At 41.4% G+C, this 18,270-nt stretch overlaps 1 protein-coding gene across 10 annotated transcripts in view; it reads left to right on the top strand.

Moving 5' to 3' along the window:
* Positions 1-18,270, top strand: part of RALGAPA2 (Ral GTPase activating protein catalytic subunit alpha 2) — a 336,447-nt gene that overhangs the window by 24,254 nt on the left and 293,923 nt on the right. For 9 of the 10 annotated variants that reach the window (XM_032419573.1, XM_032419574.1, XM_032419572.1 and 6 more), the window contains exons 2-3: positions 3,902-4,012; positions 9,550-9,599. In XM_032419573.1, coding sequence (XP_032275464.1) covers positions 3,902-4,012; positions 9,550-9,599 — 161 coding nt within the window. Of the gene's footprint in view, positions 1-3,901; positions 4,013-9,549; positions 9,600-18,270 lie in introns of those variants that run through there. The other variant, XM_032419579.1, reaches the window with a different exon arrangement.

Genomic DNA, 18,270 nt, shown 5'->3' with positions numbered 1-18,270 from the left:
TAATATTCCCAACCTCCCCAAGTGGCTTTGTTTACTCCCTGCTTTGGTGCCCTGCATAAGCTTTGGTCATGGTACCTTTTGCATTACTTGCTTACCTCTGTACCCTCAAAGGCCCTGTGTCTTACTCTCTTTGAATTTCCTAGCACTTGGCTCAAGGCAAGTTGGCATGGGTACTGGCTCAGTAATGTTCAAGTGAATTGATAAAGAATATCTGTCTAAAGGATGTTTCTGATCATAGTTGTTTTTGTTTGTTTGTTGTTCATTGTTTTTTTTCTGAACAAAGCCTTCCTCCTCATCTCTATGCTTCTTGAAGTTAGCCTTGTTAAAAATCAGCCCGTTCTTACTTTCTTGTGTTCCCTTTTGCAGGATGCTAAATTCCAATATCTGTGGTCTCCTTCTTCAAGGTCTAGGCTTACTTTTAAATATTCATCTGATGAGTCTTGCTTTTAAACAATCAGACAAATCAGTTCTTCCAGTTATTGAATTTAGAGATATATAAAATATTTAATATTTATTTTTTGTTTATTCATTTAACAAATATGCCTTGAGTACCTTTTGGGTACCAAATTCTGTTCCTGGGGCTAGGAATAGAGACGTGAACAAATTGGATGAGATTCCTGCCCTTATACAGCTTCCATTCTAGTGGAGTGTCAGTCAGTGAAGAAGGAAATGTATAAATGGGAGAATTTCAATGAATCTTAAGTGCTATGGGAGGGAATCATGTGAAGAGGACTCCTAGACCAGTGAGCAGTCTTCATATTTATGAATAAAACTGAATGTGTTACAGATGTCATGCTCTTAGTTTCCCTGTGTATCAGGTTACCTGAAAGGTATCTAACGGTCTTGATGGTGGGTATTTGAAGTTCTGTCCCATTCATACCTCATCCACAAGAAAGATATGGAATGGCTGATGAGGAAGGTGGCTATTTTCTGGACTTTTGGTTTCATGAGTGCACCTCAGTCCGTATGAGTGCTCCTCAACCTTGACTAGAACCCACTTTGTTCAGGTTGCTCTATTTGAGTATCTCTGATGGACCAAGGGGGACCCAGGGAAGATGAGGGAGTCATCGATCACCCAGTAACCTCGCTGGGTCATCTTGCTGTGTCAGTGCACCCACATCCTCAGTGCCAGGGAAACTGCTTGCTTGCTTATGGCATTATGTATCCAAGGCCTGTTCACTGGTGAGCAGTCAGGCATCCAGCCATTGCAGAGCCTGTGAAGGAAGAAGGTAGGGCGAGCGGATGGCATGTGAAGAGTGACATACAGGGGCACTTTTAGGTTTCTTTGAAGAGGTAATGTGTGATCCCAGTTCTGAAGGATGAGAAGGAATGAGCTATGTGGGGATCTGGGGGTAGGGACAGCATACGAGAGATGCCCCAAATGGAGAATGCGTTTGAGAAGTTCAGGGAATAGAAAGAAACCACGATGGCTGGAATGTAGGGTGTGAAGGACAGAGTGCTGTGAAATGAGGTTGGCATTGAATGGAGGAAACTACACAGGGCCTTGTAGGCCGTGGTCAGGAGTTTGGATTATAATTACTACTGGAGGCCACTGGGAGGTTTTGAGTGAAGGAATGACCTGGTTTAATTTACAGTGCTCAGTCTTTCTGCTGACTGCATGGTGGAGGATGGCCTGTAGAGGGGAGGAGTGGAAGCAGGAGCCCAGGCAGAGGGCATGTTGCAGCCTGGGTGAGGATTCATGGTGACATATTCCAGGCAAGGCCGAGGAGGGCTTGAAGTACCCAGTGCTGGAGCATGTTGGAGGTAGAACTGACACCCCGGAGATGGGCTGTGAAGGATTGAGAAGAACCTGTGATGACAAGCAGCTGGGTGGGTGGCGGGCCCTGAGGGAAGAACAGAATTTGAGGGGAGAACAATACTTTCCTTTGGACACGTTTGATTTGAGGAGCCTTGTAGTCCCTCAAGTGGAGAAATCCAGCTGGCAGCAGGCTTTGAGAGTAGAGCTTGCAGGGTGAAATCTGGAGTCCTCAGCAGAGGGGTGAAATCTCTTTCTTGATAGTACCCAGGAATTGAAAGTGGGTGAGGCCATTTCTTTCCTATAGGCATATGATCTAATTAATGGTTTACACGTTGTGGCCTTTATCCTATCGTTTTATGTTATGTATGTTAACATACATATATGTTACAGGCCATCTCTTTTTTTTCAACTCTTCAAGAAAATATTGAACTAGATAAATACTGTGCTAGATGCAGAGGACGTAATGACATATGGGATGGACTGAGGGTTCTGTAGGGTTGGTAGTATCTCCAACAGAGAAGACCTATCATTCCTTCGGAATTAAGTCAAGAATTCCAATGGGAGGGATTCTACCAGGAATTAAGTAAAGTGAGATATGTTTTATGACCCAGAGAGAACTAGCTGGTGGGGCAATAGCAGAGGCACTGACCTAGTCTCTGGGCAGGCTGGGGATGTTTCAGCTATCAGTGAATGCCAATAGGAGCTGGCAGGTGAAGTATGCTTCAGAAGGAACAGTTAGCGGTGGGTGGGCCAGCAGTTCGTATCGGGGTGAAAATGAACAGAATCCTTTCTTGGAAGCGCACATTCTGTGGAAGGCACTCAAGGGTTCCTTGGCAAGATTATGTAGCTCATAAGAATGATAAGACTAGTTTCATTGCTACCTGCTCTCACACAGGTAAATTTGTTAGTTACTAGGAACTTCCATTGCTCTGTCCTATTATTTTGGGGCAGAAAATAGAATGTGAAATTGGCAGCTGATACAACTTTACACACACCTTATGTGAATTATTTCAAAGAACCAGGTCAGATTTTTTTTGGTATGAAAAGCCCTATGTGGTTCTCAGAGGAAAACAACTCCTTAGATTCACCAGCATTAGTGTTAAGTTTATAGAACTTAAATATAGTAATGGATGTGTTCATATATAGTTACAGTATTAGGACCCCAAAATTCAGTTGAATCCACTTTATCATAGATGGAATAGCAGCACATTTGTTTCTTGAGTAATCCTTGCAAAATTTAAAGAAGCTGTTCTTAATTTTCCCAAGATGACTAGTGTATTCTTCCCAAGAGCTAACACCTTGGTCAGGACCCTGTTGTAAATGGCACAGCTAATCTGTTTGCCAAGGAAAATGTACAGCCAAGGAAAATGTACAAAGGTATGTTGACAGTGGATAAGTACTCTGACCAGAGTTGTGAGGGATACTCAGGCCCCTGGATGAAGTGGCTCTGTTGCTGCTGGGCCCCAGCAGTTATCGCTGGGCTAAGCTCCCTGCACAACCTGCAGTCCCTGGTTGAGCAGACCTGGTGCAACAGGGAGAAACACTGCTCAGGGCAGCTCTAGGAACACATGGCGGGCCTCCCTGTGTCCAAACAGGAGTGGAACAGCTCACCTGGGAGCTGGAGGGAAGGCTTTGATCAGTGGCCCAGGTGGAAGTGGGTGGGTATGCTGGGGAGTGCCTGCTAGTACTCTTGAGCTGGTGTTAGGTCAGCTGGGAAGGAGGAGAGACTGGGCCATGTAGGACTCCAGGAGCAAAATTGTTTTTCAGATGTACAAACCCCATCCCTCTCCTCAGTGAACTTCTATTCCCCACCCCCAATAGGAGGGCATCTTGTTCCTCCCCAGACTTGTACTAACCTCTGGCCTTCTAGCTGGTGTTTGAGAGCTGTGCCCCATGGTTCTGATACCCTTGAATCTGTCTCCTGCAGGGGTCTGCCTGTGGGGGAGGGGCCCCAGGCCAACTAAGATCTCTTTGTGGAGAACAAGTGGGTGGGGATACTATTGTCGTTGTTCCGTTTTGTCTCATAGGGGGATAAAACTAGTTTTTACTTTCCTTCATTTCTGAAAAGGTTGTTTGTGAATTCTGATATTTGATCTGATACTTGATAAGATTATTGTCATAATGGTAACTTTTTCTTTTCAGATAATGTGGATGCAAGTGATCTTAAGCAGTTTTTTGAGACCAACTATTCTCAGATATATTTCATCTTCTATGAAAATTTTATAACACTGGAAAATAGTTTGAAATTGAAAGGTAAGCATTTCTACAAAAAGATTTTTTATATACAAAGTTTTTTTTTTAACGTTCAGAAAGTTTTAGAGGTTGTATGTGTCATGAGTCACAGGTTATATGCTTTTTTTTAAAATTTTTTTATTGTTATGTTAATCACCATACATTACATTAGTTTTTTTTTATTTTTTATTTTTTTTATTTTTTTTAAAGATTTTATTTATTTATTTGAGACAGAGAGAATGAGAGAGAGAGAGCACGTGAGAGGGGGGAGGGTCAGAGGGAGAAGCAGGCTCCCTGCCGAGCAGGGAGCCCGATGCGGGACTCGATCCAGGGATTCCAGGATCATGACCTGAGCCGAAGGCAGTCGCTTAACCAACTGAGCCACCCAGGCGCCCCTACATTACATTAGTTTTAGATGTAGTGTTCCATGATTGATTGTTTGTGCATAACACCCAGTGCTCCATGCAGAACGTGCCCTCTTTAATACCCATCACCAGGCTAACCCATCCTCCCACCCCCCTCCCCTCTAGAACCCTCAGTTTGTTTTTCAGAGTCCATCGTCTCTCATGGTTCGTCTCCCCAAGTTATATGCTTTTAAGCTTCCTTTCTTGCCAGACTCTTAGCAAAGCTGGGAGATCGCAATGGTTAGCATCTTTGTTTCCCTGGAACCTTCTCTCATACAGCTGTTCATTGAACAACAAATGGCTACAGGGAAAATGGAAGGAGAAACCCGCAGAAGTCATGAGTTCCACAGGAATAATATACTTAAAAAGAAAGACATAAAAGTAATATGTGCACACTATAAAAAAATTCAGACTCCACTAAAGGGTTTGAAATGGGGCATCTGGATGGCCCAGTCGGTTAAGTGTCTGCCTTTGGCTCGGGTCACGATCCCGGGATCCTGGGATTGAGCCCCATGTCGGGCTCTCTGCTCAGCGGGGAGCCTGCTTCTCCCTCAACCTCTGCCTACCACTCCACCTGCTTGTGCTCTCTCTCTCTCTCTGTCAAATAAATAAATAAAATCTTTAAAAAAAATAAAGGGTTTGAAATGAAAATTGAACCGTATGTTTTTGCCCAGACCCCCAGTCCTGCTCTTCGTGCAACCACTATTAAAAGTTTCATGCATTTCTTTCTATATGTGTTATTAATGTATGATGTTTATATTTGCTTATGGTTATACCCTTATATACTTATATAAAATACTCTTTGAAAAATCAAGCCAATAATGTCACACTGCACAATCTGCTCTGTATTTAGGTGACAGGATAGTGTAGCCTGGGGAGCCAGACTGGGTTTGGGTCCTGGCCCTATCCTTCCAGCTGTTTCTCCTTGGGCAAGTTACTTCACCTCTCTCTGACTCAGTTTCCTCCTGTCAGCATCAAACGGGTTAACATGTATCCTGGGATTTCAGGACAGAGTATGGCACATAGTATGTGCTCAGTAAATATTAGCTGCCATCATCACCTTCTTATTTGTTTTCATGTAGTCCGTTTTGGAAATCCTTACATGTTAGCACACTTATTTCTACCTCAGTTTTATTTATTAAAAAAGTATTTTTTTTACTTGAGTATAGTCGACACACAATATCACATTAGTTTCAGATGTACAACGTAGTGATTTGACAAGTTGATATGTTATGCTCACCACAAATGTAGCTGCCATCTGTCACCGTCCAGTGCTATTATAGTACCACTGATTGTATTCAGTATGCTGGGCCTTTCATCCCCGTGACTTTTTCATTCCATAACTGGAAGCCACTCCCCATCACTCATTTTATACATCCCTCTACACCCTTCCTTATTACAACCATCAGTTTGTTCTCTGTATTTATAGGTTTGATTCCGCTTTTTGTTTGCTTGCTTATTCACTTGTTTTGTTTTTTTTAGACTCCACATATGAGTGAAATCGTACGGTATTTGTCTTTCTCTGTCTGACTTATTTCACTTAGCATAATACCCTCTAGGTACATCCATGCTGTCGTAAATATCAAGATCTCATTCTTTTTTATGGCTGAGTAATATACCATTATATGTATGTACCACTTCATCTACTGATGGACATGGGCTGCTTCCATATCTTGGCTATTGTAAGTAATGCTGCAGTAGGCATAGGGGTGCATATATGCTTTCAGAATGTTGAGTCTGGTTCATAAACTGCCACAACAGTAGTGGGAACTCTGGAGGGAAGCCAGGTTCAGGAGGTAGGAGGATGAGTGCAGCTTTGGGCAGTCTGAGTTGAGGTGCCCATGGGACACCCAGGTGTAGGTTCTGGCTGGGCAGTAAAAATGTAGGGATGGGAGCTTGGGAGAAGAGAGGTGTAATCATGCTGTTGCCAAGGGATGTGTTTTTTGTAGAGAGAGTGACAGTTAAGGATTTGGGGTAATTCCTTCTTTTATTGGGCAGATAAAGAGTAAAGATAAAGGAGTAGTGTATGGCGCTGAGAAGAGGCTTCGATGGCAGGAAAGCATTTTGTCACAGAAGCCCAGAGAAGAGACAATTTCAAGGAATGAAATGTCAGCAATGTTTGATGATGCAAAAAGTTGTGGAGCAGCTGGATTAGGAAGTGGTAGTGCATCGAGGAGGTTGTCACTGAGTACTGAAAGAAAAGTCTAGGTGAGTAATGGGATCCTAAGCCAGACAGAGAGATGGAGTGACTGGGTGTGAGACCGTGGAGGCTACACACAAGAATACCCTTGTAGAAAGTTTGATGGTGAAGACAGAGGATCATAGCTCAAGGCGTACCTTGGTCAGGGGAGGGTTTTACAGGCTGCATTTACCTGTTTGCAGGCTGACTAAAGGGAGATGACTGATGGTGCAAGGTGGTGGGGGACATGGGTTGAGATAGAGTCAGGTATACAGAAGAGGATGCAGAGAAGAGTGTATGGATGCCCTGACTGCTTCTGCAGAACCTGAGGCAGACATCAGGCATGGAGGGGAAGGAATGTGGCACAGGCAGTGTGGTGGCCTCGGACATAGACCAATGGCTCAGAGTCTTACAGAATGCTCCAGGTTCTAGATGGTCACCAAGTCAAATACGACCATGTGCCCAAGGATGCCAACAAGGGGTTTTGTTTATTGTTTTTCAATTAATTGCTCAGTTTTTCCCCTGTGAGTTATAAATTGACATACATCTTGAGCTTAATTTTTTCCCCAAATTGGTAGATAATTCAAATATGAAGCAATCTGATTTTTATCCTGTTCCCTAGTTTTGTTCCACTTAACTTTTTTTCACAGGTGTGTGGAGGAAAAAAGTGTGATATTATGGGTAATCAGAATAGCAAAGAAAGATATTAGAATCCCTTGTCTTAAAAAAAGCCCTGCAACCAAAACACCCCATTTTAAAGGCTCCTCTGTCCCTCCTCCTTCCTCCCTTTTGCTTTCTCTGTCCTTTTAGAAGAAAATGTAGTTGTTCAAGAGTGTGTCAGTTAGTTTGTGCTGTATAACAAATTGCATTATAAACCGTCCCAAAACTAAGTCCCTTAATAAAACAACCAGTCATTTAGCTTACAATTTTCTAGGTTTATTGGGCAGTTCTTCTGGTTTAGGCTGGCTCATGCCTCTCCCATCAGCTGGTGGTTGATGGCCTCATTTACATGTCTTGTGGTTGGCAAGCTGTTGACCAGGGCACTCCATGCTTGCAGGTTATCTTGAGCTCCTTTACATGCTGGCCTTAGGGTTCCAAGCTCAGCGAGTGCATAAGGTTTTTCAAGCTTGTGCTTCCCTCACATTTGTTAATGTAACATTGGCCAGAGCAAGTTACATGCCTCTCCAATGCAAATAGAGAAATAGACATCTCTTGATAGGAGAGGAAAAATTCTGCATTCTTGCAGTCTATTAGAAAGAATCATAATGAAGAACCAATAAAATAGGGTTGAGATTTTCAAGTTTCTTGCTTTTAATACAATCTGTGTTTTGATTAGAGTACCAGGAAGAAAGTGTACCAAAACAACAGAATGAAGGAAAATGTTTGCTATGAATAATGAAATCATCTTGTGATAACTTCAGCCTTCCGTTATTTAGGCCAAAACCCAAGTTTATTGGCTCTGCCTTCAAAATACATCCAGAATCATTGGCCTCTTCTCACTGCCTGTGCTGGTAATGCTGGTGCTCCCATTATCCTCACCTGGATTATTAGACCCTCAGAAATGGTCTACCCCTTTCCACACTTGTGATCCCCCCCCCCGCCCCGCCCCTGCCAGTCTCTTCAGAAGAGCAGCTGGAGTGATGCTTTAAAAATATATCACATCATGACTCAGCACTCCATACCCTCAAATAGCTTCCCAATTCTGGATGGCCTCAGACCACCTTACCTGCCTGCCTTTACCCTACCCGCTTTCTAACCTCACCTGCGGCAGTTCTCCCCCTTCACTGCAGACACAAGGGGGGCCTTCTCGCTGTTTCCTGACCATGCCAGGCTTGCTCAGCCATAAGGAATTTGTCCAGTCCCTCTGCCCAGAACAAATTTCTCCCAAATGTCCATATGGCTTATTTCCTTACCCCCAAGTGTCCATGTGTCTTCCTTCCTTACCTTTTTCAGATCTTTGCTCGGATGTCATCTTATCAGCAAGATGTTCCCTGACTTACCTGGTCAGAACTGAATACCACCCATTTTGGCATTCCCCATTAGCCTTCCCTCTTGGTTTTCTCATTTATTGAATACATGCTCCAGCCAGAATATAAGCTTCCTCAGGGCAAGGATTGTTGTGTTTTGTATCACAACTGTATCCTCACGGCCTGGAAGAATCTCTGACACATTCATTCTTTAGTATTTGTTCAATGAACGAATGCCATCTTATCTTACTTCATAGAGCTGTGGGGATTCCGTTAGATCAGGGGTCCACAACTTGCAGCTGACTGCTTGTTTATGCAAATAAGTTGTTGAACACAGCCATACCCAGTGCATTTATGTGTTACCCATGGCTGCTTTTGTGCCATCATGGCAGAGTTGAATGATACAATTTACAAGAGGGGCCTGTAAAGCCTAAAATATACACTGTCTGGCCCTTTACAGAAAAGGTTTGCTTCTTCCTAAGTTAGATGCTGAATGGCAAGCACTTAGCCCAGGGCCCTTGGCACAGAGACTGGACGATAAATGTAACCGGCTGCTATAGGTTTTGTAGTTTCTATTATTGTCACTGTCAAAAGGACAAGTGCACATGGCCTGAAGACATGCATGGCTTTTCATAGTTATGACTGCTCTGTGCCTCTTCATATCAAAAAAGGTAGAATGCTTTTTTTGCTTCTGCCGTGCATTCCTTCATAATTTGAGCTCATAAGTAACGAATTGAGAAATGAATAAATTGCCGTTTATGGGTTGACTCGGAAAACGTGGAGGCTGTGTTTAAACAGCTAGCGAGGAGTGGCTCTGCTAGAGGTGGACTCAGGCGGTGTGGTTTGGGTATCTATCTACATTCCTGACACGGATTCCATGCTACCTCCTGGTAGTTTTTGAATAAATGAGTGTATGTTGAAGCTTAAATGTTTTCAAGATAACGTAATTTTTAATATCCTAAAATTTACACATTGTCATGGTAACTAATGTTTTTTTGTATATTCCAGGGAATAAGTCACAAAGGGAGGAGCTGGACTCCATCCTCTTTCTTTTTGAAGTAAGTGTTTGTTAAATTCATTTAGCTTTTAAGATTCTTGTTGGCTGTTTAATTTTACTTGAAGACATAAAAAATGATGGACATGTATTTCCTTCCCTCTACTTTTACAAACAATGCTGCAAAGCATATTCTTGTGATTTTTAATTTTTTTTTGCAAACACGTGGGAGAATTTTTCCTGTATGGTTACCTAGATGTGAAGTTGTTAGATGGAAATGTATCCACATTTAAAATACTGATATTGCCAAATTGTTTTCAAAAAGGTCATATAAACTTATATGGAAACTTATATGGAAGTTGTATGTAAATTTCCCTAACCAACCCTGGAGATGATTTTTTTAATATATATAAAATATATATTATATATATATATTTGCATATATATAATGCAAACTGACATGTTGAAAACCCACTGTTTTCAATATGTATTTTCCTGACTACTAGTGAGATTGCAATCTTTGTATGTGTCTGTGTCCATGTGTGATCACGTATTCTTTTCAAAGTTGGATCAATATATTTGGGTGTGGTTCTTGATCTATTAAGCTTAAAGTCTTTCTTGTCCGCATGTATTAGACAAGTGGCCAGATTACTGATACCTTGAGAGTTACACTAGAACTAAATTGTGGGTTCTGAAAGTTAATTGTTGGTTATCTAGAAATTATTCATGGTTTGAAGAGACACGTGCTTAGGTTGGTGTGAGATCAACTTTATGACTGTAAAGGGAAGGCCTAATGTATATTTGTTGCGGAGCTGGCTGGAGGGAGAGGCCAGGGGAGAAGGCTCTCCATGGACTATTTGGATTTGTGGAATAAAACAGATCTGAAGACCTCCTGACCAGTACCTGGCTCATGGCTGGCACTCAGTGACTGTGGTTCCCCTTTCTCTCCTTTGAGGACTGTACTCCTTCCCCAGAGTAAGAGACATTGATTTACTGTATATTTTATGGTGGTTATTGTGTTTCCTGTGGTAACCCTCCTTGAATGAAATTCCACAGAGGAGCTGTCTTTAACAGGAGCTTTAATTAAGCCTGTCACTTGAATATGTATCTACTAACCATTATTTGCTTGAACTATCCCATTAATTTAAATTATCTTATTTATGTAGCAGTTGATACATTTACTAAAGAACCTATAATATATATGCAAGTTTTGAAGCATAGTGCTAAAGTCCATTCTCTTGACACCCACTCCCCTCCCTCATTTTAAGAACTAGACGTTACCTGGGTGCTTCTCCTTGATCCTGTTCTTTTTCTCCTCTGAAGGCAGTCACTCCTCTGCATTATGCTATTACCCTTCTTTTTTAAAAATGCTTTTTACCACAAATATTCATATCCCTAAACAATGCAGTTTTGTTTGGTTTTGAGTATAATAAAAATGGTCTCACATGGTACATAATCATCTGTGGCTTGCTGTTTACGTTCAACAGTATTTCTGAGATTTATCTATGTTTGTGAATTTAGCTCAAGTTCATTCATTCCATCCCCACTGCTGGATTAAGTGAATATGTATGATTTATTTAATTCCAAATTTTGTCTGCAGATTTTTTTTTGTTTTCTTGGTGGACAGTCAGATTGTCTGTTAATAATGACAGGCTTGCCAGTTAGTCTGTTTTCTTGTCTTACAGTGCTGGCCCAGCCCTCCAGTACGTGGATAAACAGACACAACAAAGATGGTCATCCTGCTTCTGATTTAAAGAGTTCTGTTAATGTTTCATCATTCAGGGCTTCCCCGGCCTCCTGATGTTTTATTAATGAAGTTTTCTGTAAATTTTCAGTAGATACACTTTATCAGATTAAGTTTGATTCTATTTCTAGTTTGGTAAGATTTATAAAAAGTCATAGATAGGTTTTGAAGTTTCCAAATATATTTTTTTTCTTTATTAACTGAGATAACCATGTGATGATTCTTCATGAATATAAATGTGGTGAATTGTAGTTCTGAATTTTGGAGGCTAATACTTTGCCTTTTTGGATCTATGTTCACATCTGAGGTTGGCCTCAATTTCCCTTCCTCACTTTGTTTCTGAATGATCCTGATATCAAGGTTGTAGAACCTGGTGTCAAGTATTTCTTTTTCTATTTTATAAAACAGTTTGCATAAGACTGGAATGATCTGTTCCTAGAATGTTTTTTAGTCTTTCCTGTAAAAACCTTCTGAAACTGGTCCTTTATTTTTTGTTTTTAATTGGAAGATTTTAATAACTCATTCAATTTCTTTAATCATTTTAGGATTATTTTAGGATTATTCAGGTTTTCTTTTTTTCTTGATTCAGATTTGGTAAATTATATATTTTTCTAAGAATTTTAGGAATTCTAAGAATTTTTGATCACCAGAGTTTTAAAATTTTTTGGCGTAACTCTTCTTTTGAGGGTCATAATTCTTTCAGTTTTCTCTGCTCCGGATTAATCTTCCTTGTCTTCAGTTGTTATGTATATTAGACATTGTATTAGCAGCAGTCGCAGTAAAATACTTGTGTCACCCTTTACGGGTACCGTTTTACTAGCTTCTCCTTACCACTGCAGCAGCTTTAAACTCCGTTCCCCCTCTAATTGTTCCTTTAAATGCCTTTTCTCTCTGGCTTCTTTTAAAATCTTTTTCTTAGTCTTTGGTGTTCTGTAGCTTCACCACAAAATGTCTAGTTGAAGATTTCTTGTCTTGCTTGGTATCTATGCATTTCCTGTATTTCTGGATTTAAATCCTCTGTCATTTCTGTAAAATGCTCAGCTGCTATCTTCTCAAATGTTGACTCCTTTCTGTCCTTCTGGTGTACTTCCCAGGATTCTTATTTAAACCTTGATCTGTTCTCCATGTCTCTCAAGCTGGCTTTCGTCCTCTTTCCCTGCATCCTTGTGTTGCATTCCGGGGAATGTCTTCAGTTCTTCTGTGCAGTGCGTGAACTCCTTCATTTGGGGCTCATCTGCTGCTCAACCATTCTGTTGTGTTTTACATCTCAATAATTTTTATTTCATGTTTTAACTTCCTTAAATTCAGTGTTCATATTTGGCCTGTTGCTTTTAATAGGCTCTTGATCCTTTTTCATTTTTAGACCTCTTTTGTGTTCTTAAACATTTAACATGTAATATTTCATGTTCTGTATCTGATCATTCCAGTATCTAGGTAAAGTCTTCAGTTTGCCTAAATCTGCTGTCTCTCACGATGGCTTCTTTTCTTGCATGATTTGTGGTGGGATTTTGAGACCAGATTTAATTGAACATAGATTTAATCTGTTTCAATTCCTGTGTTTTTCTGGAGGGTTTGTCTTTCTTTGCCAGGAGGCTGGGAGTGTTCTTGGTTGGAACCACTTTGGCTCCATTTGAAGGTTCTGGTTTATTAACGGAATCTCAGGTTCAGTTCTTCAAACGTACCATGTGGTGAGAACTGGGGTCTGGAGGGCACAGACATCTAGATCTAGAGAGCCTGCAGTGAAATTTGTGTTAGTTCTCTGGCACCCTGAATTGTTTCTCTTGAGCTTGTTGCTTACAGATCAGGTTTTGGCCACTTCCTTCTTCTTACTTCCTTTCCTACCATTTTTTAAGTCCTTTGTTAGTTTCCCAATGTCCTCTAAAGCCCAGAAATGTTTTGAGAATTATCTTTGCTGTCATTAATTGCAAGTCTTGTCCTGTAGCAGGAAAGCCTGTCAGAGACAGAGACTGTAGTCCTATACCTCCCACAGAGGAGATTTTAATACCCTCTCCTCGTGTCCAGAAATTCTAGATTAGGGAGGGTGTTATTACAGATACATTACCATCTACAGAGGATTAGTTGCCTATATAATAGAACAAATATATATTATTCAAAGCTTCATAAAACTTTCATTTTGCATAGTAAATATGAATGAATAATGAACCAGCATTACTTTTGTTTATGCTTATGTTCTCTTTCTGTCTCTGGCTTTAGAAGGTAGGTTGTAATTTGTATGGTTCATTTTGAAAATTAAGTAACTTCATTGCTATTTTCTTCAAGTTAGTGCCATATAAAGAGGTGGTTTATGAGGATTCAGAGGTAAATACTTATCAAGGTGTAAATAATTGGGGAAGGCTTCCTTTATAAGAGGTAAAATTATTAAGACATGTTAAATCACAGAAGGGATATCGTGTAAAGATAGCCTATAAATAAAAAGTGGATTGGAAGAAAGCAGAGAGATGAGAGAGTGAGGAAGGGTTGGAAGGAGAGTGTGTAGGGAGACCTGCTGCCTGTCTCTGTAAGTGGGGCGATTTGGAAGGGATCCTTTGCAAAAGGAGGCAGTAGTGTTTAGATGGAATGAGCGACTGGAGACCTTACAGTGCTCTGATGAAGCAAGTGGTGTGCAATCAAGCTGCCAACCCTGCTGAAGTTGCGGTTTCAGGCAGCAGGCAGGCCTTTCTGTCTGCCTTTATCTCCAGCAGGAGCACTTGTACTCATTGAGGTTGACCTCCAGACACCTTTGCCTCTGGCTGCAAATCTGTGCATCACTTTGGTTGCTGCTTCATGGGGATGTTTGTCACATTTTTTTTTTTTTTTTTTTTTTTTTTTTACTGAGGTTCACTTGTTAATTTTACTCTTCTTTTAAAAATATATTTAATCTATCATTGCCATGTGTTTCAAGTAGCAGTGGGGGATGATGGTGTGGGACCCCATAAGATGAATTTACATTGCCATCTTGACCACAGTGTAAGTGTTGTACATGGCCATCCTGTGTCATCCTTTCCTTCTGAAGTGGATTCTGCCTTCCCAGTTTTTATCAGTGGAAGACTGGGGTCTTTGTTGTTGTAGGTGACTTGTCCAAGATTGCACATCTATCAAATGGTAGATAGAGACTTAACCTCTGGTCTCACTGTAGAACCCATTTTCTTAACTCAGTGCCATGCCACCTACCATGTAGGAGTCTCAATACTCTCCTGCTTTTAAAGCTATATTCCACAGGCCACGTCTACCAATATGTATCTATTCTTGTATAGTTCATTCATTTATTACACACATTTATTGGATGCCAGCTACGTGTTTCAGGCACATTTCCAGGTGCTGGAGATACGGTGGTGGGCAAGTCAGACAGAACCCCCTGCCCTCATTGAGCATACGTTACATTTCATACTAACAGAAGCATCCACAGGTAACAATGGACTTAGGCCAGAGCTCCAGTAATGACCTTCTGAGTCACAGAAAATTCTGAATGGCCCTTTGTAGAAGGGACACTTTGGTGGCAGCCCTTGAGGTAGCTACCTACACAGGGGAAAAGGAGGGCTGGTGTAGAAATGTAAGGCACCTGGTGAATGGGCTTCAAGGTCAAATAACTTTGAGAACCTTCTGTATTTGGTAGTTAAGAGGTTGTTTTAATGGTACAGGGGATTTGTTTTAATCAGGTGTGGTAAGACAGGCACACAGACATGACAGTGGTTGCCATAAAGGAAGAAATATTTATTGTACTCAAAGGAGTATGATAGAAACAGGAGGCATGTCCTGCCAGCAGGGCTATGAAGAGAGAACCAGAGAGCACACAGAGAGCAAGCAGAGAGAGGGGAACTGAGGGTGGGAGTCTTCATTGTGGCTTTTGAGGGAAGGAATGGGCAAAGCAAGGCAAGCAAGTTAAGCAGGTTTAGGATTGGATAGTTTGAATAATTTTGGCAGGCTCTGGGCTGTAGAGGGGGCCCCTAATGGTCTAATACCTAGTCCCCAGGTGATTTGAGCAGGAGGATAGTGTCCCAAGTCTGAGAGCCCATAAAAGAAGGTGGTTGTGGGAATGGATTTTGGTTTGGTTGGTCTGCCTGTCAAAGGCATGTTAGCGGGTACTGTGTGCACGACTTGGCTAATCCTGGGAGGGGCAGCCTCTCTGAGGTCAGCAAGATGCCAGGTGTTAGAGCATCAGGAATACAGAAAATGAGAGCATATAGTGAAACAGAGATGTTGTTTCAAGCTGTCTGCCATGTCATATGCCATTTCCCTTTGGCACAGAAATGCAGTCGTTTGGAGTTACTCATTTATGCTTAAGGAAATTCTAGAATTTGATAGCAAGACATTTCCTTTACCCCACCCCCTCACCCCAGTTAAAATATACATTAACAGAAGAGGTTTAATTTCAAGGCTTACACATGTTCTGACCTCCGAATGCTACTCATTCATCTATTTTTCCAAAGATCACAGAGTTAGACATCACAGATATATAGGACATTTGACTTCTAGATTCCTTAGTTTTAGATTTATCCAAATTACCCCACCAGATTAAATAAGCCCTGTTTTTTCCTTCCTAGAGACCTGCACAGGTTCTTTATAGTTCTTACAGTGTGGCCTGAGCTGGGCTAACATGAGCCCCTGCAGGGTCCCTGCGTGTTTTTCTTCCACATGTTGTTGGGGGTGTTGTTCTGTGGAAGTGCTCTCTCACACACACACTGCTTTGCTTACTGCCCCTTTACCTCTTTTTGCATAGTTTTACTCCTGCCTCTTGGTTTATGCAATTCTTTTTTCGGGGACTGCCCTTTGCTCTCCTCATCCTCTGGCCCATACTTTCCGGCTCTGTTCAGACCCATTGATTTCTTCTGGCAATTCCAGCTAGAGGTGCCCATTTTTTTCTGTGAACTTGTATAATACACTCCCGTGTTACCATTTCATTATAGCTGGATGTTCTTAGTTTTCCTTGAAGGTGGCTGTACCTTAGCTTCCTAATGAGACTGTAAAGTTCCTGAGGCCAGCAACCATTACGTATAATCCTTTGTAGCCCCCCCCCCCCCCCCCAGTGATTTGCACCTGTTTATATTTATTGTGAGATTAAAGCCTCTTAAATTCTCATCTTATCTCCCATGGGGTTGTTATTTTTATGTTAACATTTTCCTTCCTCACCTAAAACTCTGGATAAAAGAAATAGGAAGAAGGTAGCTTTAGATCAGGCATTGATCCTGCTGAGCTGTGTGGCCTTGAGGTGGGTACTTGCCCTTTCTTTACCTTGGCTTCCATGTCTGTAACGTGAAGGAGTGGGACTATATAGCCCTGAGGTCTCTTGAAGCTCTACCAACCCATGACACTACAAATCAGGAAGTTCACAGGCAAGTCTTTTAGCATGAAATTTAATTTCATGCTTCTGTTTAGTTTTAAATACTAAATCGACTTGACTCTGACTAGCCTTTGCAGATCTAAACATCTCAGTTGCTTTTTGTCTAGGGCAGCTCTGTTCAATAGAACTCTCTGCAATGATGGGAATGTTCTGTGTTGGTGCTATCCAGTTAGGTAACCACTAGCCACGTGGGCTGTTCAGTGCTTGAAATGTGGCTGTTGTGACTGAAGTTTTAATTTTAAGTAATTTCATTTGATTTAAATTTTAAAATTAAATAGCCTCATGTGCCTAGTAGCTACTCATTGGACAGAGAAGCTCAATAGTCTATCAGCAGAGATTGTTACCTTATTTCTCTTTGCTAAACACTTGGTTAAATCCTCAGCATGTTTGTGTCCTCATAGGGCAGGGGTCTTAAGGTTTAGGGTTTTACTGACATGGTTTCCTTGGGCTTCTCAGGCTTTGTTACCAAAGTGCCCTTGGCTGGGGGGAAGCATGGTTCCAAAGTGGCCCATGCAAACATAAAATTGAAAAGCTGCACACAGATTCATTCTACTCTTTTCATGCTTGTTTTAGGATGAAAATAATACTTTAAATAAGGGTCAAATTAAGTAGTACTTCATCTCCCTGTCACAGCTCCCATCTTCCCTGCACTCACTCGCCTCACCCCAAGATAAAGAAAACACTTCGAGTGTCATTTCAGGAAGATGTATGCTGTTTCTCCTCCTGCCTTGTTTCGGTGGGGGAGATTCGGGTCGGAGAGGCCTGGGTGCTAGGGGCAAACCGCAGCAGGTGAGCCACCCAGAGAATGCCGATGGTCTGGGGGCTTCTTCAGGGGCACACAGAGGAAGGGGAATAAACTATGGTCACTAGTGTTTGTTTCTCCGTTACTATTGAAGATGAAGTTGGTTGTTTGACATTTACTGTAGGCCTCCAACCTACCATCTTCTTTCCCTCTCTGTGGTGTGGAGGTAATGCTGGATTGGAGGCAGGCTCGTGCATACAGATTCTTGCTGGGTGTAGTTAGTTTGGGAGTCATAATGGACCGGCAGTGAATCCAGGCTGTAGTGGAAGCTGTCTTACTTTAATGGAATTCAACACTGGTTCTCTTGTTCTTTATTGCTCCAAGTGAGCTTATATAGATAGCGGGTTTAGCCTCTAATTCTTTTCCTGAAAATAGGGGGAAAGGATTTTTACTAGCTTTTCTGATAATAGTAACATAACTGGATCCAGTGCAGTGCCCAGAGTTGTGCAAAAGAAGGTGAAATGAATGGCTGGTTTTCACTCTCTGTACAGTTGCTTTGTATTTGCTGTCAGTAATTTGAGTTTTGATATTTTTTCCAATATAGATGGAAATTATAACTTTTCACACTTAATAGCATCATCCTACCTCAGATATTAATAACAGAGAAATTTCCTGAAGAAAAACTAGAATTATGAATATAATAGGATTGCAAATAATTCTGAGATGTTTGTTTCCATTTCTCTCCCCCCAACCTCCCCCCACCTCATTTTCCTTCCCCCATCTTCTTTCTTCTTCCTTTGGTGGAACTGCATATCTTTTATAACTCTTTGCAGATGAAAATGAATCCGAAGCTCCTGCAGGGGTTCAGTGGAAAAGCTTAGACTGAATCATAGACAGACCAGCACATGCAG

Source organism: Phoca vitulina, unplaced genomic scaffold, assembly GCF_004348235.1.
Source record: "Phoca vitulina isolate PV1807 unplaced genomic scaffold, GSC_HSeal_1.0 scaffold22, whole genome shotgun sequence".
NCBI classification, from domain to species: Eukaryota; Metazoa; Chordata; class Mammalia; order Carnivora; family Phocidae; genus Phoca; species Phoca vitulina.
Note: the sequence above shows the minus strand (reverse complement) of the source record. Positions and strands in the feature narration are given on the sequence as shown.